General features: G+C 44.0%; 1 protein-coding gene across 3 annotated transcripts; it reads left to right on the plus strand.

Annotated features, from left to right (window-relative positions):
- The first annotated feature begins 1,868 nt into the window (after positions 1-1,868).
- ZNF287 (zinc finger protein 287) lies at positions 1,869-17,692 on the plus strand. Of its 3 annotated transcripts, none has more exons than XM_032841287.1 (6): positions 1,869-1,935; positions 3,082-3,682; positions 4,327-4,427; positions 6,846-6,972; positions 7,434-7,520; positions 15,351-17,692. In XM_032841287.1, exons 2-6 carry the CDS (start codon positions 3,280-3,282, stop codon positions 16,916-16,918), a joined length of 2,286 nt encoding a protein of 761 aa, XP_032697178.1. In that variant the 5' UTR covers positions 1,869-1,935; positions 3,082-3,279; the 3' UTR covers positions 16,919-17,692. The 3 variants fall into 3 exon arrangements, with proteins under 3 accessions (XP_032697178.1, XP_032697175.1, XP_032697177.1); XM_032841284.1 differs by having other exon boundaries at positions 1,870-2,111; XM_032841286.1 differs by having other exon boundaries at positions 1,870-2,111; positions 3,205-3,682.
- The last annotated feature ends 9,379 nt before the right edge of the window (positions 17,693-27,071 follow it).

A 27,071-nucleotide genomic window follows, 5' to 3' on the forward strand; every position in this document is an offset into this window, starting at 1 on the left:
CCACTTCCAATGCTGTCAAGTCTAGCAGGTCAGACGGTCCCAGTGGCTGCCACTGAGCCTTTTCCCCGCCCCGTGCTCTACTCAGAGCCGACAGCCTTCTGTTCCATGTAGTAGATGGGTTGGAACAGCTTGCCCAGTGGGGAGAGTCTGCTTTTAGATGCCTGAAAGTCCTGTAGGTATTGTGTTTCCCTCTTAAGAGATGAGAGTGTGAGATAAAATAATCTGTCCTTTCTTTTTTTTTTTTTAAGATTTTATTTATTTATTTGACAGACAAAGATCACAACTAGGCAGAGAGACAGGCGGGGGGGTGGGGGGGAGCAGGCTCCCCACTGAGCAGAGAGCCCGATGCGGGGCTCGATCCCAGGACCCTGAGATCATGACCTGAGCCGAAGGCAGAGGCTTAACCCACTGAACCACCCAGGAGCCCCTGAGTTTGTGCACATTAATAATATCTAGAAAACACCTAAATTCGTGTTTCACTGAATGGCAGGAGACTGTAGCCACGCAAGGTGCCACATCAAAAACCATCACGCTGCCCAACTTCTTTTTGCTCAAATTTGCCTATTGTAGTAGTAGTAAGTCCCTCTGACACTCCTCCCATCAAGTGATGGAGTCTACTTTTGCCTCTGCTTGATGCTGCACAGACTTATGACTTCTTTGATCACGTGTGACTCTGTGATGCTATGTGACTTCCAAAGCTATGCCGTCATCAGCCATGAAGCTTCTTTCTTATTCACTAGAATATCTGCTCTTGAGCCCAGAGATGCCATGTAAGAAGTCCAGCCAGCCTGAATCCTTCACGTGGAAAAGGTCACTCTGAACAGATCCAAGCTGAGCTCATCCTTAAGCCATCTGAGCTCACCCATTAAGACATGCGAGTGAGGAGGCCATCTTGGAAATGGACCCTCCCTGCCATTAAATCGTCTCAACTGGGCCCCCTGGGCACTGTGGAGCTGGGAAGAGCCATGCCCACCGTTCCCCTTCCAAATTCCTGACCTGCAAAATCCATGAGCATAATACAGTAGTTTTTTAAGACCATTAAGTCTTGGGTAGTTTGCCAACACGGCAGTAAATAACAGGGACATCTGGAATGTATTCCCATCCTTTTATTTTCAAGCGTTTTATGTGGGTTTGCTGTGTCTCTTTAAACAGCATGCTGTTGGATGTTACCCCTTTTCCAAGTCAGAATCCAGTTCCTAGGAGGGACTCAGAACCTTTCATAGTGGATGTATATGCACGGTAAGGCTTAAAAATGCACTTTGGGGTGTTCTGCCTTTGGACCCACATCTTCCCTGCCCCTCCTTCCTCTAGAACTCTGGCACCAGCTTGTCTTTTCTTTTCTATTTTTTTCTAAGATTTTATATTTTTATTTGACAGACACAGCAAGAGAAGTAACACAAGCAGGGGGAGTGGGAGAGGGAGAAGCAGGCTTCCCAGAAGCCAGATGTGGGGCTCGATCCCAGCATCCTGAGATCATGACCTGAGCCGAAGGCAGACGCTTAAGCAGACGCTTAAGCAGACGCTTAACGCTTAACGACTGAGCCACCCAGGCGCCCCATGGCACCAGGTTTTCTCTGGTTAATTAGGGTGGAGCTTTAACCGCCGCCCATCCGCATCCTCCTCGCCCAGATGCTAGTAGCTGCCCAACCTCCCAGTCATCTTCCAGACCCGCTTCTGGCCAGGGAAACTTTAAAGTTCCCTTAGAACCTTGCGGGCTAACGAGCAAGTCGCAGTGATGGGTGGAGGAGGTTACCATGGAGACAGGTCCAAGGAATGAGGCTCGGGCGGGAGGGAGGGCCGGGACGCGCCTTCCGATTGGCTCAGCGGGCGCGCAGCGTTCCCCTTGCGCACATGCGCAGTGGGGCTGAGGCGAGGTCGCGGTGGAGCTGAGGCGCGGTTCGTGCAGGGCCAGGCTCCTCAGGACCCGGCTGGAAGGTGCGGCTCCTGGCTGAGACACGTCGTGCTTTCCCGGTTAGGGAAGTGGCGGAGCCAGAGACCCCTCTGCAGCGTGGGGCTGAGCTCGCCACGCAGGCGCCCGCGCCCCCGCCGCCATTGTTGCCCCGGGCCTCTCCGGCCGCTCGGGCTGCGCGTCCGCCCGGCCCCCGCGACAGGTAATGATGTCGAGGGCGCCGCCGGGGGCGAGTGTCCGCGCGGTCAGGCCGGAGCCCCAGCCGGTTCCCGCGCGGCGTCCGCGCTCGCGGCCTGCGGAAAAGGCGAGCACGGGGTTTTGGCTGCGGTGGCGGGCCGGGTCCCCTCTCCGCCGCTGCCCCTGTCCGTCCGGCTGAAGGGGAGTTGGGGAGACCCGACCGGGCAGGGGAGGCGGCGGGCGGGGCTGGCGCATATCCTCTGCAGAGCCTGTAAACAGTTCGCTTCGGTTACTCGACTGAGCCTGAGGAGGGCTCAGAGCTGGAGCCCGAGGACAGGTGGTGTCAGGTCGCCGGCCTGTTCTGAGGTTTTCTTCGGGAATCCTGGTTTCAAATTTACTCGTGAGGAATTGTCTCCTGTAGAAGCGTTTCAAAGGGCTTCAAGGCACATCAGCCTCCTACTTTTTCCCAGTCCAACCGGCTTGTTTCTCCAGCCCTCTGATAGTGAGAAGCTAGAATGTGCTGGCATTAACATCTAAAGCAAGTACAAGTCCGCCCTTTTTTCCTTGACAGTTTCCTTGGGAACCTGGGAAGGATTCTCCTCCCAGGTTGTTCCAAGTACCCACAGGTATGCCATGTTGTTGAGAGCCAGTGCGGTCCTTTACAGCTTCTGTGACATCGCAAAAATACTGAAGCTCCCCCCCGCCCCACGACCCCCGGAAAAGTTTAATTTCTGTTTCAACAAGTTAAAAGTTTGATCTGTTGTTTTGCTCATGCTTCGGGGCTTTGTTTCTGTGACCCTTTTTGATAGCTGTCCTGACCCCTGTCCCCAGCAGATTGCATTTATATCACAAGTCTGAGGAGGTAGGGAAGGAAGACCCAGGTAAAGTCTATGTGTGTTTACCTGTGAACACTTGAGCAGGCTGTTTCTGCTCGTGGATATGGATAGCAGAGAGCACCAGAATTCTTGACTTTGTGGTCTGTTCTTGTGTTTCAGGGTCTCTTAACCATCCCTGCAAGTTCTGGGCTCAGAATTTGTAACTAAGGCTGCTAACTCTACCTTGACCCTGTTCTGCCCTTGGCTGCAGCAGCCCTTGATATAATGTCTTTGTGGTTCTAGCATGAGACTTCAAGCATTTGGCTCACTACTGGAGATATAAAGAATATTGCCAGATTGACTCTCCCACCTATAGCGATGTTGGCCTCATGCAAGAGGATGACCAGTTCTTCACGCGCCCAAGTCCTTCTCATGTGGAAGCCAGACAAGGCTCAGAGTGGACCCCACAACATTGCGAAGGAAACCCTTGCTTCAAGAATCTTGCGTGACACTGAGACCTGTCGACAGAATTTTAGGAATTTTCCATATCCAGACCTAGCTGGTCCTCGAAAGGCATTGAATCAGCTCCGAGAGCTCTGCCTTAAATGGCTGAGACCTGAGATTCACTCAAAGGAACAAATTTTGGAGCTGCTGGTGCTGGAGCAGTTCCTGACCATCCTGCCTGGGGAGGTTAGGACTTGGGTGAAGTCCCAATACCCAGAGAGCAGTGAGGAAGTGGTGACGCTGGTAGAGGATTTGACTCAGATTCTAGAAGAGGAAGGTGAGAATCACAAGGCAGAAAGGGGAGGAATCCTGGGTGGTTAGGGTTAGAGAAGTCAACCAGCATATCACAGAGCAGCTCTTTAAAGAAACTAGGGAGAGCAAAGGGCAGTGAGTCGAGAACAGGCTTTAACATGGAACCCCATCCTGCATGGTGTGCCCCTTCCAGACTGCTTGGGACCAAACACACGTTACCTAGTGTCCTAAAACAATGACGAAACGCAACTCAGTTACCCCAGCGTGAGCCGTCGGGAATTTTACCTGCAGAGGTTTGAACCATTCTGTCAGCCATTTGCTTTGTGAATTGGATTTTACAATAACATGCTTCCAAAAAAGTAGGAGAGGGTCCAGAGCATATTTCCTTATTAAGAGACAGCACACACGATTTACATCGCATGAAGATGTAGTAGAAAATTGGGAATTTGGTGCATATCCTTAGCAGGCCCAGAACAGACTTGTTTTTGAAACCTGCATTGATGTCTTAGGACAAGTCTCACGGGTCCTTCCCTCTGATTCTTTAAAGTAGGGGTGCTGTTTTTTGTTTCTTTCTCATTTCTTACTTTAGGGAAGTGTAGGCATCTATTTGGTTAAGTTTCCTAGACTGTTCAAACAGGACTAATCTCCATGATGGTCTCCCTTCCCCAGCTGTTCCTCAGAGCACTGCCCTTCCCCAAGAGACCCCAGAGGAAGACTCCAAAGGAAGACCTGCTTTCCAGGCAGGGTGGTTAAATGACTTGGTGACCAAAGTAAGTGTTAGTTTTTTCTGTGATTTTTTTTTTTTAAGATTTTATTTATTTATTTATTTGGCAGAGATCACAAGTAGGCAGAGAGGCAGAGCGGGGGGCGGAAACAGGCTTCCCGCTGAGCAGAGAGCCCGATGCGGGGCTCGATCCCAGGACCCTGAGATCATGACCTGAACTGAAGGCAGAGGCTTAACCCACTGAGCCACCCAGGTGACCCTTTTCTGTGATTTTTAAATGGCTTCTTGGAGGTGTTTGTGTGAGGACGTTTTTTGTCCTGGCCCTGTAACTTCTGTCCCCACCGAAAGCCCAATCTAGGACTTAAGCATCTGTTCCTCTCTTTAAATCCAGCTTGGCCTGTTAAGATAAGTGACTCTCTTTATAAGAAATAAGCCCCTGTTGCCTTCCCCTGATACTCCTTTCCTCACTGTTTTGATTTTAAGGGAGCAACATTGCCTAAAGGTTAAGGGATTGACCTCCACAGCCGGATGAATCAGAACCTATGATTTGGGACAAGATACTTGACCACACTTAGCCTGAGTGATTAAACTCTAATAAATAGAACTTACCTCTTAGATTGTGAGGATTAAACATTACAAGACTTGTAGTTAGCCTGGATTACAGTAAACCATCAGTAAGCAATAGTTGCTAAAGTTATTTTTCTCATTAACAAGTAATTAAAGGCCAGTATTTTTGGGACGCCTGGGTGGCTCAGTTGGTTGGACGACTGCCTTCGGTTCAGGTCATGGTCCCGGAGTCCTGGGATCAAGTCCCGCATTGGGCTCCCAGCTCCACGGGGAGTCTGCTTCTCCCTCTGACCTTCTCCTTGCTCATGCTCTCTCTCACTACCTCTCTCTCAAATAAATAAATAAAATCTTTAAAAAAAAAAAAAAGCCAGTATTTTCTGGTGTTATGTTGATTGTGATTCTGTGTTCTGTCAGGCCACCTTAAGAGAAAATTTTGCTGTAAAAATATACATCTGAAATTGGTAGAGTAAAATTATTGTTCATAGATAGTACGATTGTTTACCTGAAAACCCTAGGAAAGTGAAGGGAAGAACCGGGAAACAATAGAAAATTTGAGTAAGGTGATTACTACAGAAAATGGCATATGAAAATTAATCACTTTTAGGAGTGGCTGGCTCACTTGGTAGAGCTTATGGCTCTCGATCTCAGGGTCATGAGTCGGAACCTCATGTGGGACATAGAGCTTACTTTAAAAAATAGAAAATTAGTAACTTTCTTACATACACACTAAAACCAGAAGGATGATGAAATGAAATAAAAGGTTCCCTGCACAGTTTTCCCCACCCCCAAAATTTAAAATATCTAGGACTAAGCGTAGTATAAATTTTGTAATACATCCATGTCCTATTTCATACTATAAGACATGAAAGCAGCTTTGAGTGTTGTTAAATTGCCTGTTCCCCCTAAATTATAAGTAGTGTAATTGTCAATACAGTTTTTATAAGGAACTTAGAAAGTTTATTTGAAAAACATGGAAAAGGAATCCGTTTTTTTTTAACAAAAGGAAGAAAAAGAGCAAAGAGGGATACTTTCCTTACCAGATTGTGAGATATATTAAAAGTGTAACAGTTCAACAGTATGGGTTTCAGTCCTAATTTTATTTTATTTATTTTTTTTTAAGATTTTTATTTATTTATTTGATAGAGATCACAAGCAGGCAGAGAGGCAGGCAGAGAAAGAGATAGGGAAGCAGGCTTCCTGCTGAGCAGAGGGCCCGATGCGGGGCTCGATCCCAGCACCCTGGGATCATGACATGAGCCAAAGGTAGAGGCTTAACCCACTGAGCCACCCAGGCGCCCCCCACCCCAATTTTATTTTAAAAAGGAAGGAGGGGCTCTGCATTTCATCCTAAAGCACACAAATATATCTTAAAATTTCAAATTACGACACTCTGAACTCTCTCCTTTTTTTTTTAAGATTTTATTTATTTTTTGACAGAGAGAGAGTACAAGTAGGCAGCAGTAAGAGAAGGGAATGGGAGAAGCAGTCTCTCCACTGAGCAGGGAGCCCAGTGTGGCCCTCAGTCCCAGGACTCTGGAATCATGACCTGAGCTGAAGGCAGACGTTTAACGACTGAGTCACCCAGGCGCCCCAACACTCTGATTTCTTAAGGCAGAGTTTGAAAAGCATAACCATTCAACTGTCATCTGTGTAAACCCTCTTTTAAGACGGAGCCATCCATACATACACTTGTGCCAGCTGAAAATGTAATGATAAATTCTTGTTTTCAGACTTCCCTATAGGACCATTCACGTATGCTCATCCATAACTGAACTAGATAACCTGTAGGCTCTTACTACAGGTCAGCATTCTCTGATTCCCCCACCACACATGTCCCTTGGGTTACCGCTATCCTCCTCCTGCCAGTTCTTGAGCCAAGTTGTATTTGATGTTTCAGGAATCGATGACATTCAAAGATGTGGCTGTGGATATCACCCAGGAGGACTGGGAGATAATGCGTCCCGTACAAAAGGAATTGTACAAGACTGTGACATTACAGAACTACTGGAACATGGTTTCTCTGGGTAAGCATCCACCACGCCCACTGCTGCCAGCATATCCATCATCTTTCTTTCCTCAGCACAGTGCTGAGAATGGGGCTTAGGGATGAGTTTGCTCATTCCATTCAGGCATAGATACCGCTGTGTTCTCCCTTTTGCCAAATAAAAAGTTTCTAAGTGAAGGAGCATTGAGAACTATGACACGCGGCTTCCCAGGGCTTCCACACAACACTGCCCCTTGCCCACTCCCTGCTTTTCCTGTGATCTCCTCCTACCATGAGCTCTGTGCACATACCCTCCTGAGCAGCAGGACATTTTATCGTAGCACTGAAAAGCACAGTGACCTAATTCTCCCACTAGATCATGTACATGAAACCATTGTTTTCCTGTGGACGTCTGTCCTCACAGATAAGTAGAAGTTAGGCAGTAAAATTCAAACAACTGTTTATCTCCAGGATAAAATTCCTTATATTCCTCTGAAACAGGACTTACGGTGTACCGACCAACTGTGATTCCCTTACTGGAAGAACCATGGATGGTGATAAAAGAGATCTTAGAAGGCCCTAGTCCAGGTGAGAGAATAACTGTTTATGAGATTGTTTGCATTGAAGAGTGTAAGTGCAGTGAGATATATTTATTTAAATATAGCCAGGTCACGCTCTGCAGACATCCCCGCCTGTCAGGAACACTAAGCTGTTTGGCATTGCCTCCTCACAGAGGCCACCTTCAGGAACAGAGTTTCAAACATCATTGTTCCACCTTTCCCCGGTGTCTCCTTTTATCCTTCCCTGTGACCCCTGGATCCCATTCCCAGCTTTGGCACTTTCACTGTGCTGTTGTCTCTTCCCTCTTTTATAAGCATGCGTGAATGTCCCTAAAATTTTAAGTTTCAGACCTTCTTCTTTGTAAGTTTCTTTTATTCTGTTACCAACAAATCCCTAGCCTCCAACTTCCACTTCCCTAACTCATTTTCTTTTCTAATTTTGAAAAAATGTCTTCAAAACACTCAAAAATGTTCTCTTACTATATAGTTCATTTACCCGGTTCCTACATCTCTCAGCCCAACCACTGGTGCTTGTTTCTCGTTGTTTCTTTCTTTTTTTTTTTTTAAGATTTTATTTATTTGACAGACAGAGATTACAAGTAGCCCAAGAGGCAGGCAGGGAAAGAGGAGGAAGCAGGCTGCCCGCTGAGCGGAGAGCCGGATGCGTGGCTTGATCCCAGGACCCCGAGACCATGACCTGAGCCGAAGGCAGAGGCCTTAACCCACTGAGCCACCCAGGTTCCCCCTAGTTGTTTCTGTTCAGGTATTTTGTTTAGTTTTGTTTGCATATAAAGTCAATATAAAAATGTTTTGGGGAGGCGCTTGGGTGGCTCCGTTGGTTAAGCGACTGCCTTCGGCTCAGGTCATGATCCTGGAGTCCCGGGATCGAGTCCCCACATCAGGCTCCCTACTCACCAGGGATTCTGCTTCTCCCACTGACCTCTTTCCTCTTAATGCTTTCTTTCTGTCATTCTCTCTCAAATATATAAATAAAATCTTCAAAAAAAAAAAAAAAAGATGTTTGGGGAGCACCTGTCAGGCTTCCTGCTCAGCAGGGAGTCTGCTTCTCCCTCTGCTCCTCCCCCTTGCTCATGATCTCTCTTACTGTCTCTCAAATAAATAAGTGCAATCTTTAACATATATATACAAACTTTTTTTCTTAAAAAAATCCTATATTTGGGATGCTTTCTATCACTTGGGGAAAAAATGTTTTCTCCTCCTTTTTAGCAAACTTTTTTTTTTTTTTTTAAGATTTTATTTATTTATTTATTTGACAGAGAGAGAGAGAGATCACAAGTAGGCAGAGAGGCAGGCAGAGAGAGAGGAGGAAGCAGGCTCCCTGCTGAGCAGAGAGCCCGATGCAGGGCTCGATCCCAGGACCCTGAGATCATGACCTGAGCCGAAGGCAGAGGCTTTAACCCACTGAGCCACCCAGGCGCCCCTTTAGCAAACTTTTTATTAATATTTTTAAGTACTCTCTGCCCGCACTATAGGGCTCGAACTCCTAACCCTGAGATCAAGAGTCACACTCTCTACTGACTTGAGCCAGCCAGGTGCCCCTTTTCCTCCATTTCCTAACAGAAATGGTAGCAAACGATACATATAGTTTTCTACTTTGCTTTTGTTTATGTAAAAGCGTATCTTGAGAAGTGTTTCAAATGAGGATATAAAGAGCTTCCTTGTTCTCTTTTTTAATATCTGCATCACATTTTATTGTGTGTCTCATAATTTATTGAACCTGTTCCTTATTGATGGGCTTTTTGGTTGTTCCCTTTCCTTTCTTCCTTCCTCCATAAGAACTTCAAACCTATAAAAAAGTTGCAGAATCAGTACATTGAACACCTGAAACCACATGCTACCATCATTTAGCCACTTTTGCTTTATATCTTTTTAGGAGGGGATGGGGGCAGAGGCAGAGGGAGAGAGAGAATCTGAAGCAGATTCCCCGGTGAGTGCGGAGCCTGACATGGGGCTCGATCCTGAGATGATGGCCAGAGCTGACATCAGGAGTCAGATGCATAACTGATTGAGCCATCCAGTTGCCCCTTTGCTTATCTCTTTACACATGCACGCACACCCACACACACGGACACACAGACACACTTTGTTTTTTTCTTTCCCCTTCCCTTCTGTTCCCTTCCACTTCCCTTCTGACATTTTCTGAAAGATCCAGGCCAGGTTTTTTTTAGAATGACCCACAATCTAGATTTGCCTGATGATTTCCTTATGTTTACATTCAGTTGAAATATGTTTACCGAGCAGACACCATCATTGGGTGCTGTCCGTTGCCATTTGTCTCACTGGTGATACTCATGTTAGTTAAGGTGCTATTGACCAGATCTCTCCATTTTAAAGGTGCATTTTTTTCTTTATAGTCAGTAAGTAATCCGTGGAGTGATACTTAGAGACCACGTGGCTATTCCACTCCCTGGCACTATTTTATTTAAGGATTTGTAGCATCCTTTCTTCAGTCTTGCTTTATTATATCGCTGAGTGATTCTCTAAATCAGTCATCACTTCTAAAGGATTAATAGCATTCTCCTGTAAAGAGTAGTTCTTCCTAAATAAATAAAATCTTTAAAAAAAAAAAAAAGAATAGTTCTTCCTCCTCCTGCCTCATTTTTTATGTGAACATGTCACTATGGACATTTGGGATTTTTCGAAATCCAGTGTGTTATTAGTCCACCAATCCAGGTTTGTTTTGGTTGTTGTTTTCCAGGCTCTGTTGTCCCAGACTTGGGTAATACTACTTGCAAAGCTAATTCTCGGGGCAGGTGGGTGGCTTAGTCGGTTGGGCATCTGCCTTCAGCTCAGGTTGTGGTCTTGGGGTTCTGGGATTGAGCCCCGAGTAGGGCTCCCTGCTTGGTGGGGAGTTTGCTTCTCCCTCTCATTCTGCCCGCCGCCCCCCCCTTGGGCTCTAGCGAATAAATAAATAAAATCTTTAAAAAAATTTTTTTCTTATATAAAAATAACAAAAAATTACAACTACATCTCTAGTACTAAATAACAATGAGTTATATAGACAGTATATTGAAAATTAGAAAATAATTTTTTGGGGCACCTGGGTTGCTCAGTGGGTTAAGCCTCTGCCTTCGGCTCAGGTCTTGATCTCAGGGTCCTGGTATTGAGCCCCACATCGGGCCCCCTGCTCAGTGGGGAGGCTGCTTCCCCTTCTCTCTCTGCCTGCTGCTCTGCCTACTTGTGATGCCTCTCTCTGTGTCAAATAAATAAATAAGGGAAAAAAAGAATTTTTTATAATCAGGGCACCTGGGTGGCTCAGTGGGTTAAGCCTCTGCCTTCGGCTCAGGTCATGATCTCAGGGTCCTAGGATCGAGCCCCACATCGGGCTCCCTGCTCGGCGGGGAGCCTGCTTCTCCCTCTACCTGCAGTTCTCCCTGTTTGTGCTGTCTTTGTCAAGTGAATAAATAAAATCTTAAAAAAAACAAAAACCTATCATCTTCTTAGCTCTTTGATAATATTTGTGTAGTTCCAGTGCATTTCCATGTTAGCTATGAGACTACTTTTTTCATTTAACATTAGTCCCAAGCATTTTCTTTCTTTCTTTCTTTTTTTTTTTTAAAGAGTTTATTTATTTGACAGAGAGATCACAAGTAGGCAGAGAGGCAGGCAAAGAGAGAGAAGGAAGCAGGCTCCCGGCTGAGCAGAGAGCCTGATGTGGGGCTTGATCCCAGGACTCTGGGATCATGACCTGAGCCGAAGGTAGAGGCTTAACCCACTGAGCCACCCAGGCACCCCACCCAAGCATTTTCTAATGTCAGCTCTGATTTTTATATCTGAGTCAAAGTAGTAAGTCAATATACATAAACCTACCTAGTTATTGTTACCAGTTATTAGTGTTCCATTATCCCTTACTCTAGTATTTTATTGATGAATGGCAGCTATCACTTTAAAACACTACATATGATTCTGTGGAATGGATATATTTAAAAAGATTTATATTTGGATCTGAATCTTAGAAAATTTCTGAACTATCTGGTGCCATTTTTGCTATATTATAAACTCTATATTTGATATTTCATTGCATAATTCATAATATTCAAAAGTCCTATGTTTTCAACCGGATTTCAAGAGAGAAAGATATTCTAATTTAAATTTGTTTTAAACCATCATACTGGAAATACAATAGGCATGAATAAATACATATTTGATTGCTTTGCAGCCAGATTTGAAGTTAGGGATTTTTTATTATTTGCTTTGCTTTTATGTGTATGTGTGTGCTTTCATTTGGCTCACCTTTTAACAACAAATTATTGTCATTTATTTTACCAGTTCAGTTGAGTGGCCACCATATCCAGAGTCTTGGGCCATTTTCTGAAGTAAAAGAAATGTAAAAGAGGCACAGGCTATTCTCAGAGTTTGCATCTAAGTTGGAAATACAAGAAACACACAAAGTTGTGAAGTAATAATATAACGCCAAGTACTGTCCTGGCCCCAACTTTACATTAGGTTGAATCAAGTGAGACTGCTGAAATTTCAGCCATATTGACTACATAAAGCCAAGGTCATGTGATTCAGCCTAATCTGTACTTGAGGATTTTAAGAAAGAGAGAAAAACAGGAGCTGGGCCATACACTTTTTTTCAACAGATAGATAAGTTACCTTAAGAGAATGCCTAAATCTGGGGGTGCCTGGGTGGCTCAGTCAGTTGAGCATTCAACTCTTGGTTTTGGCTCAGTGACCTGGGATCAAGCCCCAGGTCTGCCCCCGAGCTCAGCAGGGAGTCTGCTTCTCCCTCTCTCTGCTCAGCTTTCTGTCAAAAGAGAGAATGCTTAAGTCTGGAATTTGTATGGCACCTTTATAAGGCTATGAGGAAGTAGCTTGAAGTTATAGGGGTAACTTTACATTTTTAAGCTGAATATGAAATTTGGCAGAAGATATAGTAGAATAGGAAAAGCTGGATTATTGGGGTACTGAATACATCAAGTGGAGATATTTTGAACTTTTTTTTAAACTTTTCTCTTTTAAGCCCATGGGGCTCACATGTCAGTGAACATCAAAACCACCTGGAGGGCTTTGTTAAAACAGATTGCTTTAGCCCTATCTCCAAAGTTTCCTTTTTTTTTTTTTTTAAGATTTTATTTATTTAAGAGACAGCACAAGCATGAGTAGATGATAGGGAAACAGAGGAAGAGGGAGAAGCAGATTCCCTGCTGAGCAGGGAACCCGCTGGGATCATGACCTGAGCCAAAGCTTAACTGACTGAGCCACCTAGGTGCCCCCAAAGTTTCTTCTTTATTTTATTTTATTTAAATTCAGTTAATTAACATATAGTCTATTACAAGTTTCAAAGGTAGAGTTCAGTGATTCATCAGTTGCATATAACACCCAGTGCTCATTACATCATGTGCCCTCCTTTTTTTTTTTAAACAGTTTCAGAGGTTTTTTTTTTGTTTTTTTTTTAAGATTTTATTTATTTGACAGAGAGATCACAAGTAGGCAGAGAGGCAGGCAGAGAGAGTGAGAGGGAAGCAGGCTCCCCGCTGAGCAGACAGCCCCATGCAGGACTCGATCCCAGGACCCTGAGATCGTGACCTGAGCCGAAGGCAGCGGCTTAACCCACTGAGCCACCCAGGCGCCCCAATCATGTGCCCTCCTTAATGGCCATCAGCCAATTACCCCATCCCAGTTACCCTCAGTTTGTTTCCTATAGCTAAGAGTCTCTTATGGTTTGTCTCCCTCTCTGATTTTGTCTTACTTTATTTTTCCCTCCCTTCCCCTATGATTCTGTTTTGTTTCTTAAATTCCACATATGAGTGAAACCATGTAATTGTCTCTCTCTGATTGACTGATTTTGCTCAGCATAATACCCTCTAGTTCCTTGCACTTCATTGCAAGTGGTAAGATTTCTTTTTTCTGATGGCTGAGTAATACTCCATTGTGTGTGTTTGCGTGTATATGTATATAAATATATATCTTCTTTATAAATATAAATATCTTCTTTATCCATTCATCTGTCAATGGACATCTGGGTTTTTTCCATCTTAGTTTGGCTATTGTGGACATTGCTGCTATAAACATTGGGGTGGTGTCTCCTTTCAGATCACTACGTTTGTATCCTTTGGGAAAATACCCAGTAGTGCAATTTACTGGGTGGTAGGGTAGCTCTGTTTTTAACTTTCTGAGGAACTTCCATACTGTTTCCCAGAGTGGCTACACCAGTTTGCATTCCCACCAACAGTGTAGGAGGGTTCCCCTTTCTCAGCGTCCTTGCCGACACCTGTCTTTTTTCCTGACTGGTTAATTTTAACCCTTCTGACTGGTGTGAGGTGGTATCTCACTGTGGTTTTGATTTGTATTTTCCTGATGCCGAGTGATGTTGAGCATTTTTTCATGTGTCTTTTGGGCATTTATATGTCTTTGGAGAAATGTCTTTTCATGTCTTCTGCTCACTTCTTGATTGGTTCATTTGTTTTGTGGGAGTTCAGTTTGATATGTTTTCTATAGTCTTGAAGACTAGCCCTTTATCTGATGAGACATTTGCAAATATCTTTTCCCATTCTGCAGGTTGTCTTGATTTTTGTCGACTGTTTCCTTTGCTGTGCAAAAGCTTTTTATCTTGATGAAGTCCCAGTAGTTCATTTTTGTTTGTGTTTCCCTTGCCTTTGGAGACATGTCTAGCAAGAAGTTGCTGCGGCTGAGGTCACAGAGGATTTTGATGGATTCCTGTCGCATGCTTAGGTCTTTTATCCATTTTGACTTGGTACAAGTGTGCTACAAGAAAATGGTTTAGTTTCATTCTGGATATGGCTGTCCAACAATTTTCCCAGCACCACTTGTTGAAAAGACTGGTTTTTTCCCATTGGATATTGTTTCCTGCTTTGTTGAAGAGTAGTTGACCGTAGAGTCAGCCATGGTTGAGGGTCCGTGTCTGGGTTCTCTGTTCTGTTCCACTGACCTGTGTGTCTGTTTTTTGTGCCATTACCGTACTGTCTTGGTGATAATGGCTTTATTATAGAGCTTGAATCCAGAATCGTGATGCCACCGGCTTTGGTTTTCTTTTTCAACAGGCTTTGACTATTTAGGATCTTTTCTGGTTCCATAGCCCCCAGAGTTCCTGATTCAGCTTGTCTGGATGAGGACCAATAATTTAACACATTCCCAGGTGATAGTGATGTTTATGCCACTCGTCTGGGGACAATACTTTAAGAACTATTATTATGAGGGATTTACTAGAGATATTTAAGCATGGAGAGCACTCCTTGAAATTGCTTTTGGAGTATTATGTGGATTGTGCAGAATAGGTTGGAAGGAGTCAATGAGAGTTAGTGTCTGCTTGATACAAATCAACCCATGAAGTCATCCCACGTTATCCCACAGTCTTGTTTTAACATCTCTTCGTCCAGTCACCTGACTTAACCTGTTTTATTAATCTATGTGCATGTTGAGTAGTGAGGAGCCTATCCTTTTTCAGCAGTTAAGTCTTCTGGTTTTCTGCCCCTATATTCTCTTTTCCCAAGCTTTTTTCTTTTACTTTTTTTTTTTTTTTTTTTGGTAAAGATTTTATTTATTTCAGGGAGAGAGAGGGAGAGACAGAGCTTGATTCGAGAGGGAAGGGTAGAGGGAGAGGGAAAAGCAGACTCCATGCCGAGCAGGGAGCACAATGTGGGGCCTGATCCCAGGACCCTGGGATCGTGACCCAAGCTGAAAGCCAGACACTTAACCGACTGAGCCACCCAGGAGCCCCTCTTTTCCCAAGCTTTAAGGACCATGTCAAAGGTTGTCAGAATCATAGTCTTTTAAGGCATTTTATTCATGTTCAGTATTTTGTTTCTGTTTTGGCAGTTTCCTTCTCCAAATAGAGGAAAACTTTTTATGTTCTATATTCTTTTTATCCCAGAATGGAAAACAGAAGCCCAGGAGTGTACTCCAGTTACAAATACTTCTACACTCGTAAAGACTGGAACTCAGACTGTCAAATTGGAAGAACCATATGACTACGATGAGAGATTTGAGAGGCACGCATCAGATACCTGTAGGAAAATTCCCACGAATGAAAGAAATTTTACTTTGAAGTCAGTTCTCTCAAAAGAAGATGACCCTATGGAAGAGTGTCTCAGTAAATATGATATCTATCGAAATACTTTTGAAAAGCATTCAAACCTAATTATTCAGTTTGGTACCCAGTCAGATAATAAAACTATGTATGATGAAGGCAGGGCAACCTTCAATCATGTTTCATATGGTATTGTACACAGAAAGATATATCCTGGAGAGAAGCCTTATAAATGTAACGTGTGTGGGAAAAAGTTTAGGAAAAACCCATCCTTTGTGAAACACCAAAGCACCCATACCAAAGAAAAATCTCATGAATGTGAAGAATGTGGGAAAGAGTTTAGGCACATCTCATCCCTTATTGCACATCAGAGAATGCATACTGGAGAAAAACCATACGAATGCCACCAGTGTGGTAAAGCCTTCAGCCAGCGTGCCCACCTTACTATACACCAGAGAATTCACACTGGAGAGAAACCCTATAAGTGTGATGACTGTGGCAAAGACTTCAGTCAGCGCGCACACCTCACTATACATCAAAGGACACATACTGGAGAGAAACCATATCGATGCTTGGAATGTGGTAAAACTTTCAGCCACAGTTCATCGCTGATTAATCACCAGAGAGTTCATACTGGTGAGAAACCTTATATATGCAACGAATGTGGGAAGACTTTCAGTCAGAGTACACACCTTCTTCAACATCAAAAAATACATACCGGAAAGAAACCATATAAATGCAATGAGTGTTGGAAAGTGTTTAGTCAGAGTACTTACCTCATTCGACATCAGAGAATTCATTCTGGAGAGAAGTGTTACAAATGTAACGAATGTGGGAAAGCCTTTGCTCATTCCTCAACTCTTATTCAACATCAGACCACTCACACGGGAGAGAAATCCTATATATGTAAAATATGTGGAAAAGCCTTCAGCCAGAGCGCAAACCTTACTCAACACCACAGGACTCATACCGGGGAGAAACCATACAAATGCAGTGTGTGTGGGAAAGCGTTCAGCCAGAGCGTCCACCTTACTCAGCATCAGAGGATCCACAATGGAGAAAAACCCTTCAAATGCAATATATGCGGGAAAGCATACAGACAGGGTGCCAACCTCACTCAGCATCAAAGGATTCACACCGGAGAGAAGCCGTATAAGTGTAATGAATGTGGGAAAGCCTTTATTTACTCCTCCTCACTTAATCAACATCAGAGAACTCATACTGGAGAAAGGCCCTATAAATGCAATGAATGTGATAAGGATTTTAGCCAGAGAACATGCCTTATTCAACACCAGAGAATTCACACAGGAGAGAAGCCCTATGCATGCCGTATATGTGGTAAAACCTTCACGCAGAGTACAAATCTCATTCAGCACCAGCGTGTGCATACAGGTGCCAAACACCATAATTAATGGATACAGGAAACTTCAGTTAGGTCTTACAGTTCATTCAAATTTTATTTTGTACTTTGTTAAAACATGATTCAAAAGAAACCCAAAAGAAGTGCAATATGTGTTAGATGTGGCTCAGCAGAAGTATCAGAATTAGTAATGTGGATATAAGCTGTTTAAATTGAATGTGAAATTTAAAGAGAAAACTTTATTCACTTCTTCACCTTTACTTGAAATCAATTTAATTCATACCAGAAAGAAACCCTGCAAAAGTCAGAGTACTCAAAAACCTGTAACTCATCGACTCTTAGTGTATTTCAACTACTTCTTAATGAGACTTTATGAATGTAACTGGGGAAAGCTTCCATCAAGTAGGGATTTCACACTAGTGAGTCATCTTGGGATAACTGAAAAAGCTGCTTTGAGGCCTTTATTGCTTCCCAGCTTTGAAGCCTTAAATATGTAAAGCGTTCCCTTCCCTTTTCCTGTTATGCCATAACTGCCATGTGGAGCCAGTAGGTTTGCAAAATATATATAGTGGAAAGCATCTTAATTTTTATGTGACAACTGTTCAATTACATTTTTCTTTAAGTATGGAAATATTCAAGGAAGAGAGCTTACGGAAAGCTGACCTGTTAGGATAAACTAATGTATATATAGCCCTTAGGCATTTGTACAAATTTAGTTAAACAGGCAAAAGTTAAACACCCAACCTTAAATTCATCTTTAAAACATCAGCCTTAGTTTCACTAGGTTTTGACATCTGTCTGCCTGAAGGAAAAAATAAGAATAAAAGTCCCTGACATTTAATAATAAAAATAAAATAAAAGTCACCTGAATAATAAAAAAAAAAAAGTCACCTGACTCCTAAATTCATAACTTAAGGTTCCCTGTGGCTGTTTTACCACAGAAAGCCCATTTCTGTTGAGACACTGTGCTCAGGGCCCAGACTTCCTAATTGGATCCTTTCAGGGCTGCTTCTTGTGCTAAAAACCACAGCTAATTTAAGCAACAGAAAGCTTCCTAAAGTAGTGAAAGACGACAAAGGACATGTCACGAAATGAGCATAAGAAGCCTACTAATCTGGGTTGCGAGATGTGCGCCCCCCCCCCACATTCCAAGACAAACAAGGAGTGAAAACAGCTATTTACAGAGTGTGAGGAAAAGATCAGTGATAGAAAATAGACGTAAAGTTCACTACAGAAAGTGGGTCAGGGCAGAAATCAAGGGTGAAGACTTAGCCATGAAGAAAGGATACACAGGGGACTTAGCACATGAACTGTTGTTAGACTTGGTTTGCCTAAGTAAGACTGGCTAATTGGATGAGACAAAATTTAGCCTGTTGATAAGGAACCAAAAATGAAGTGACTGATTTTAGAGTAATAATTGGAATTGATACTTTCTCATAAGTAAAAATGGGGATTAGTCTTAAAATGTCAGGAAACATTGGAAAACGCATTGATGCAGAAACTATCATTGATGCAGTCATCATTGAACAATAATAACTAAGTTTGTGGGGTCCTAAACCTAAAAGGAAAACTGGCAGAAATGCAAGCAGAAGTAGGTACAATTACTGTTACGTTCAATCTCCATAGCATTCCGCTGTCAGAATGTTAAGACCACATTCTGAGAGCTGAGGTTTCGTCCTGCTCTTAATTCGTTTCTTCAGTGCCTTGCGTGTGGGAAGCGGTCAGTATATGTTTGTTGAATTAAGAAATACGTAGGTAAGTTAGAGGTGAGTAATAAGGTAGAATTAACGGACTCAAGAGTGAAGTTGAATTTAAAATTATTTTTTGTACATGTGCAAAATGCACAAAACCACTAACAAAGAGTGGTTATTTATTGGGTACTAGGAACTACCATTAAATTGAAGAGTCAGAATTCCACATCTTAATGTGGGGAATATTCTTAAAGAAATCGCGGGACATCTTTGCACAGGAAGTTTTCCTGAGCTCGATGAAAAGTCCACATTCTGGTGCCATAGGTATCAGTATACAGAGCACACTTGGATGTTACTGTTGATAGAAACATCCTGCAAACAGGTGCTGAAGCCAAGACCAGGGGTTCTGGCATCTTCCAGGCTTTCTTGTTGAGTGTTTTCTTCAGAAGTTACTGCTTTCCCTTGTCCTCACATCAGTTAACCCCGATGTCCCAGAATCCTTCACGAAGCATAGACTGTCTTCGGGTTGCATAGTCAAGTTACCCTTATGCCGTAGTTACTTTTGTGTTAGACAATAACCGCTGTATTTAAGATGCAGTTTTTATTTATGGTGCCACTTCACACCTCACACAACACTTTTCCCCCCTCCTGGCATGGATGTGTGGAGTATCACAGTCCCTAGCGCCTTTCTTTGCTTTAATTTGTATTTCCTGCCTTTGTGAGTTGTATGTAAATAACGCATCCCTAAAGTCTTCCAATGATAGACTGAGGCAACCGATGCCCTTATAAAAAAAAAGAATAGAAGCGAATCATCAATCTTCATGTATTTTTCCCACTTTTACAGTTGTCTGAGCCACTTGGATTTAGTAGACTTATTTTCCACAACTTTTTTTTTACAGAGGTGTTGAAATATACAGAAAAGTTAATAAAGTGTCTTTACCTACTGCCTAGCTTTAAAAATTTAACCTTTTACTGAACAATTGTAAAGTTAGACATGACATTTCACCCTAGATATTTCAGCATGCCTCTCATAAAAATGACCGCTTTTCACATAACAACATACCATTACACACCCCCAAAAAAGAATAGTAATTTTCAAATATCTAATGCTTCATCCATGTTTAAATTCTCCCTGTAGATGCTGTCAGGTTTCACGCATTATGTTTACTTGTTAATGTGTTTCATCCATCAAGCTCTCTCCCACCTCAGACTTTCTCCAGGACCTTTTTGTTTTTTTCCCAGTACAGCAGGTCAGCTGTAGAATGTCTCAAATTCAGGATTTAACTATTGGTTTATATGTGGTTTCTCTTGTTCCTGTGTCCCCTGTGGTTTCTGCAAACTAGCATTTAGGGCCAAAGCCCTGATTGGCTTCAGGTTCAACATGTTTAACAGATGTATTTTGTGTCGCCTCACATCCAAAGTCTTATTAACATTTGGTTGACTACTGGCGAGGTAAAACCTGATGGCTTGGTTGACATGGTAACCATCCAGTCTTCCCAGTGTGAAGACCTGTTTGCCAACAGCCTTTTACCTGATAGGTTTAGTATCCAGTGATGATCCTGAATCAGCTGTTTCATTAAGATTTGCAAAAAGGCAATTTTCTTTCTACATTGATGAATACTTCCATGCGGCAGAGCCTTCTGTCATCAACTGGGAATGCACTAGAGGCAAAGTCCTAAATTCTTTTCCTTTACTTAAGAGTTTTCAGAGTAAGTGATTGGCAGTAATGACAGGTGATTCCATGTATTAAAATCAGTAAAAATCAGTTATGGCCATTGTTTCTGTTGCTCACGTGGTCCCAAACTTGGCCACTTGGAACCCTTGGAACCCTTCAAGTAGCTCTTCCATCCTTTGACAGTCCTTCTTGTCTAGTCTTTCAGGACTTTATTTCCTTCTGCCATATCTCAGGGTCAGTGCCCCCAGCTCCGGAATGAGCCATTTCTCCAGGAATCTTTGGTTAAAGAGGCAACTGTTTAGAAACCAAGATCCGGGCACAAGGCATGCCCGTTGCTGCTGAGGTGTCACTCGTGAGCAGCCTTTGAGTCTTTTCGAACCACTCAACTGAAGTTCTCACAAAGGCAGCCTTTTGCACTCGTTTCATCCGTTACACAGTTCTGTGGGAGATGTGATTACGTACTGGGACAAACTGGGGAGCACAACTTAAGCCGTGGTACTCATAGAGCTAAACTGGGGAGGACGGAAGTCTTAACGTATACTAGAAGGCAAGTGTAACTACAGGAGGTCTTGTGCCAAAGCCGGCAGATTTTAAGGGAGCTTGTCAGTTCATCTGGCAGGTGGGTTCATCAGGCAGCAGTTAGGACAGCAACTTAATATAGGGTACCTAGTATATTGTAACTCTTTCATGCCTTGGTAATTTACATATTTATAAACTAATCCCATTTTTCCCATCACATTCTTTAAAGCAGGTTCTGATCTAAATTTGAATCCTGAGGGTCTGTTTTGTGCATAGCTAAGTGCTAGTTTTTCTTGCCAGACTTGGTCTTCAGAGCTTGAAGACTGTTAGGTTTCATCCTTCAACCGTATCTTCTGGTATCAATTCACTTGCATGTGCCTGCAGATGTACTTAGTCCTCTATTTCTGTTCTCCCCATGGCTATATTTCACTACAATTATTAGGCCCTTAGAGCACTACAGGCATTAAAAATGGCAAGCATGTGCACTCTAGTGATACGTATAAACATGTGTGTGAGCTTGCAAGCAGCACGAGTCCCCAGCCCTCTGTGCGGGCGGGGAAAGTGATGCCCACGAGGTCGATGTGTCTTGCCTGAGGTCCTACAGTCCTACAACGACAGAGTAAGGGTTGGAACCATGGCTCCAGCACTTAGTGGAATTCTTCCTGTAAGATCAACGCTAATGGAAATTCAGAGCACAAACAGTATGTACTTTATGACTTTATAAAATTATGTATTTTGATGAGAGAGCACTGAAAGTTTGTTTTGTCTCCTTTCCTATATAGCTTCTTACGCTCAGATTTTGAGATGAGAACAGCCCAACAAAGAATGCACCCGCGTCTACCCCCACTTCAGCTGTGGTCTCCCACCCACATCTTTCCCAGTTTTCAGAGCCGTATAGTCAATGCTATCACCTATCTCAAAAGTACCTAATGTAAAACAGAACTTTGAACTCCAAACCCTTTTTTCAACTCACGGTAACTTTGGCAGGGAGGCTGGAGGCCACTCTGGTCTTCACCTGTAGTTACAGTCCTACTGGTTTTACTTTCCATGTATTCTAGAAATGTTCCATCTCTTCTAGATCTGCATCACCCCGACCTCATTTCAGGCTTTTAATCCGCTCTTACTCAGATTATTTCATAACCAGGTAAGTGTTCACCCTGCCCTGATCTCACCCCTCTCAGTGCATCTTCCACACTTTCTGACGTCACGTGAAAGCATTTAAGGCCACCACACGGCACTACAGGTAAAGTAGAGCGTTTGTCGCCATTTGCTTGAAACCCTATAGTATCCTCTCACTGTCAACCAGCAGTGGGTCTCACTCTTAGCTGCAACTGGAATGACCTGGGAGCTTTTACAATCACCACCTCAAGGGATACTGATTTCTTTACCTGGGATGGAGACTGGCCATCAGTGTTTCAGTGCCCCAGGTGACTCCAGCGTTCTCAAGTGCAGCAAGGGCAGAAGCGGGAAGCGATCACAGAGACTCAGAGGACAAACGGTGGTTGTGGCAGCAGAGGTGGTGAGAAGGGACCCAACACGATCTATTTTGAAGGTGAGTCTCTAGGACTCACTAAGGATCTGGATTGGGACGAACAGGGGCACAAGCCTGGCTCACCTGATAGAGCAGGCAGCTCTCGATCGCAGAGTTGAGTTTGAACCCCACGTTGGGGAAAGAGGTTGCTTTAAAAAAAATAAACGTTAAAGACCTTCAGAAGAGTGACCATCTTTCCTACTAAAGAACATGCTCCTAACAAGGGAGACACTACATTGTACTCACTTGTGTATCTCCTCTACCAAACACAGCACATGGCACACAGTTTGATTAGGGCAACCCTGCAGGAACTTTTGCACAATAATCAAGATTCTGTTCTCAGAAAGAAAAACATGTTTTGCTTGTCCAGAGCTGTCAAAGGTCTGGGGTTTTTACAAGATGATAAGCTAGGCTCTCATTATATTATAGATGGAGAAGACAGGAGAGTCCTGGGTCACAGACAGCTTCATTGCTCATGGCAGAAGCAGCCAGACTTCACGCCTAAGCCACTCACTCGACTCGCACCCCCACCCCAAGTTGCAAGAGGGTGACCTCAGGTGAGCCTAGATGAATTCCAGCACCAACAGTGGGCAGCATTAGAGGAAAGCAACACTGAGCCTGGGGGAATCGCTACTTTTCCAGTGAGTTGTAAGCAAACGCGCTCTTCGTCTCACCCCACCACCCGCCACCTTGCATGTTTGGGCTAAGAAATGGCCCAGGTGAATAACAACTAAGACCTCGCAGTCTCCGCATACCCAGCAGGAATATGTAGGGATGCTCAGAGTCCCTGGCCTATCGCTTCTCCCAATATTGTCCTTTCCATTGTAGAAGACTGGAAATCTCCCAAGAATTTGGGGGCCTTTACGGCTTCTATGTAGAGAAGACAGAAAACCCAAATGAAGTTGCCTGTCCCAAGCTTACAGAGTAGACCTTTCCCTGAAAACAAAAAATCTTGGGTCATTCCAAATCAGGTCTATACCCAGAGTTGAAAACTAATCATCTCACTCCACTGTACACGGATTAAAAACTACACCTGGAACATTATCCTCACTCATTGGAGTACAATATATTTAAATGATTGGGGAAAATAAGAATATTTTCTAATACACGAAATTCAAATTTCAGTGTTAATGAAGTTTTATTAAAACACCGCCATATTCACTTAAGTATTCCCTTTGGGGCTTGCTTTTTTTTTTTTTTTAAAGATTTTATTTACTTATGAGAGAGAGAGAGAGAGAGCGAGCACAGGCAGACAGAATGGCAGGCAGAGGCAGAGGGAGAAGCAGGCTCCCCGCAGAGCAAGGAGCCCGATGTGGGACTCGATCCCAGGACGCCGGGATCATGACCTGAGCCGAAGGCAGCCGCTTAACCAACTGAGCCACCCAGGCGTCCCTGGGGCTTGCTTTCTACAACCGCAAAGTTACAGACACCGCAAAGCCTAAAATATTTACCGCCCCTTTAGAGAACGAGCTAGTCAACGATGTACCTACACAGTGGGGCTGGGGGTTCGGTCCACTGGCTAAGCCCAACACCAGGCAAAGTAATAAAAGGAGCAACGCTCACTGGGCGTGTGGGAGGGGAGTGAGTGTCGGGAAGCAACGGTCAGTTAGGGAGAGCCCCGAAGCGTGAAAGGAGAGGGCAACGGAGGCACAACGCCAGGAGTTAGGAAGGCAGCACCCTAGTTGGGAAGAAGCAAGCAGCCATCGGGGAGAGCGCTGGGCGAGCAATGGTGCCCTCTGCCGGCCACGCTGCGCCGGTGCGCCTGTGCACCGCGGTCCTAAATCCGTGCAGGCACCCCGCAGGCGGGGAATGGGAGTTGAGAAGTTTATCTACGCGGCTCCAAGAGCGGGGTCTTCCTTTTCCGGAGTCGCCAGTGCTCGTGTACCCCTTCTCCAGTCTTGTTTACGGGAACGTGGGCTCAAGCTCCCGTTTGGTTCCCAACCACCGCGGATCTTGGGCATCCCTCTCCTCGAACCGCGCTCGAGCGCTCAAACAAGACCGCGGGGAGCGTCGCTTCTCGGAAGTGAGTCCTCTTTGAAACTCCTTATTCCTCCCCGGCGTCCAGCTTCCTCAACGGGCCTCAAGGGGCTGCAAGTCCACCCGTGCGGCGGGCCTCCTCGCCCGCCCCCAGGGACGGCCTGCCGCCGGGCTTCAAAGGGGCTGGGCGGCACTGGGCGGGGCAAAACACGCCAGCGTTCCTGGGAAGTGTGGTCCGCAGCCTCCGCGGCGCATGCGCACCTCTCCGTCATAGTGGCTCGGCTCCTGCCTGAGCGCACCTGAGCGCCCTCTCCTGGAGAGGAGGAGAAGCGACGGCGGGAGCGGAGGTTGGGAGCTGCGTGCTGGGAAGGTGTCCGCAAGCCCCTTCAAGGGCACACCAGGCCGCCTCCAAGTGAGCTGCTTTAGGAAGCTGAGCTTTCAGGGACAGAGGGACTTGTTGACGCGGTTTCTTCAAGTATCTGCGTTGGCTGCCGTTATAGCAGCTACCATCATCTCCCTCCAAGAATGCCGCTGCCTTCTCACTGGTCTCCCCGTGAACCCTCGTTCTTGTCCACCAGCTTCCACTGTCGCCCTATCCCTTCCGATCTATGGGCTGCACATGTCCACCGCCGACACAGTCACCCCCGTCACGTGGAAGCACATCTCAGCATCATACTATCGATCTATGAACACTTCGCTTTGCATTTCTAAAGAGGGCTCTTTTTAAACACAGCGACGGATCTGTATTGCCTTAAAAAAAAAAAAAAAAAATTTAGTAAGTCCTGGGCGCCTGGGTGGCTCAGTGAGTTAAGCCCCCACCTTCCGCTCAGGTCATGATCCTAGGGTCCTGGGATCGAGTCCCGCATGGGGCTCTCTGCTCGGCAGGGAGCCTGCTTCCTCCTCCTCTCTCTCTCTCTGCCTACTTGTGATCTCTGTCAAATAAATAAATAAAATCTTTAAAAAAAAGTAAGTCCTGGGGCGCCTGGCTGGCTCAGAGGTAGAGAATAGAACTCTTGATCTGGCCCTAAATCCAAGCCCCACCTTGGTCCTAGAGCCTACTATAAATAAATAGAAAGTCCTAATATTATCAAGTGAATTGTTGAGATTTTCCCCCCTGATGTAAATTCCTTTGTGTTTTTCACAGTTTGAGTCAGGACCCAAGTAAGTTCTACACTTTGAACTTAACTGGTATGTCAGTTAAGTCGCTTTTTCAATCTATAAATCCCCCTGACGTTTCTCTTCCATTTCTTTCCATATATTTCTCCGAGAAACTGGGTCTTCTGTCCTGTAAAGTTGCCTACACTCCTGATTTTGCTTGTTAACTGGGTAGATATTTTAATGTTCTGCTTTCATGTATTTAAAAAAAAAAAATGCTAACAGGAGGCTTGATCCCATTCAATTTTTTTTTTTCCCACAAAAATACTTCACAGAGGGTTTGTGTTCTGTCGGAAAGCACAGATGTCTGGATTTTTCTTCTTATGATGTAAGCACCCATTGGTCATCAATACCCAGATCCATTAATTCATTAGTTGCACAACAGTAATATTCTATAGTCTGTAATTCCTTCATGTATACATTGGATTATCCTTATAAAAGGAAACTTCCCATCGACTATTGGGCTTCCCTGGGGGATGGTTCATTCCTTAGGATACTCCCAAGGAGACCAATGAGGTTTTTGATTAGTTGTTTGCTTGCTAAGTGTCATTGAGTTCATGCATTTAAACTATTTAATGTGTTTCAAATTTATTACAGTGAGTGTGGTCATTGATGTTCAAATTGTCCCACCTTGGACCTTTATAGGCTGTCCCCATAAAGTCTTTATAGCTGGGTTCCTGAACACTTTAACATAACTGGTTATCTTTGATACTTGTTTGTTTTCTGAAATGATACCAGGTTCATCTTACACACTTCCTGTTCCAAACCTGGATTTAACCATTTTTCAAGAAGCCCTGCTTCCTTTTAGTGGGAGCTGGTATTTAGAGAGCACAATCTGGGTACTAGGGAGTGTCAGCTCCTCCCAAAAAGCCAATCATTTAAAAAGTTTTTGATTTACTCTTCCATTTTTTAATATAAGGAAATGTGTGCATATATATTTATATTCCCCCCACCCTTTTCCCAACAAACTGTAACATTCTATATATACATGCCTTACCACTTCTTCCACATAAAAATATATCCTGGGGCACCTGGGTGCCTCATTCGGTTAAGTGTCCAACTGAGACAGATAGACAGACAGATATCTCCTCGTGATCACAGAGGTAGTTCTTCCTTCTTTCTACATTTGCATATACTCCATCCTTTGGAGGTACTATAATGCATTCAACTAGTCCTTTAATGATAGACATTTGGTTTGTTTCTAAAAGGGGGCAAGCAGGGAGAGAAAAAGAAACAAATATGGTGAGACAAGTAGAAAACAAATAGCAAGAAGGTAGATTGAAACCCAAACATATCTATAATTAAATCAATATATAAATGGAATGGGGCGCCAGGGTGGCTCAGTGGGTTAAAGCCTCTGCCTTTGGCTCAGGCTGTAATCCCAGGGTTCTGGAATGGAGCCCTGCATCGGGCTCTCTGCTCAGCAGGGAGCCTGCTTCTTCCTCTCTCTCTCTCTCTCTCTGCCTGCCTCTCTCCCTGCTTGTGATCTCTGTCAAATAAATAAATAAATAAAATCATATATATATATATATATATATATATATATATATATATATATAAACAGAATAAATACTTCAAGTCAAAGTCAAAGATTATCAGGTTGGAATTTTTTTAATTATTCCATTTTCAAGAGACACACTTTTAAAATAAGGGCACA

Source organism: Lontra canadensis, unplaced genomic scaffold, assembly GCF_010015895.1.
Source record: "Lontra canadensis isolate GAN:19392208 unplaced genomic scaffold, GSC_riverotter_1.0 scaffold122, whole genome shotgun sequence".
Taxonomy (NCBI): Eukaryota; Metazoa; Chordata; class Mammalia; order Carnivora; family Mustelidae; genus Lontra; species Lontra canadensis.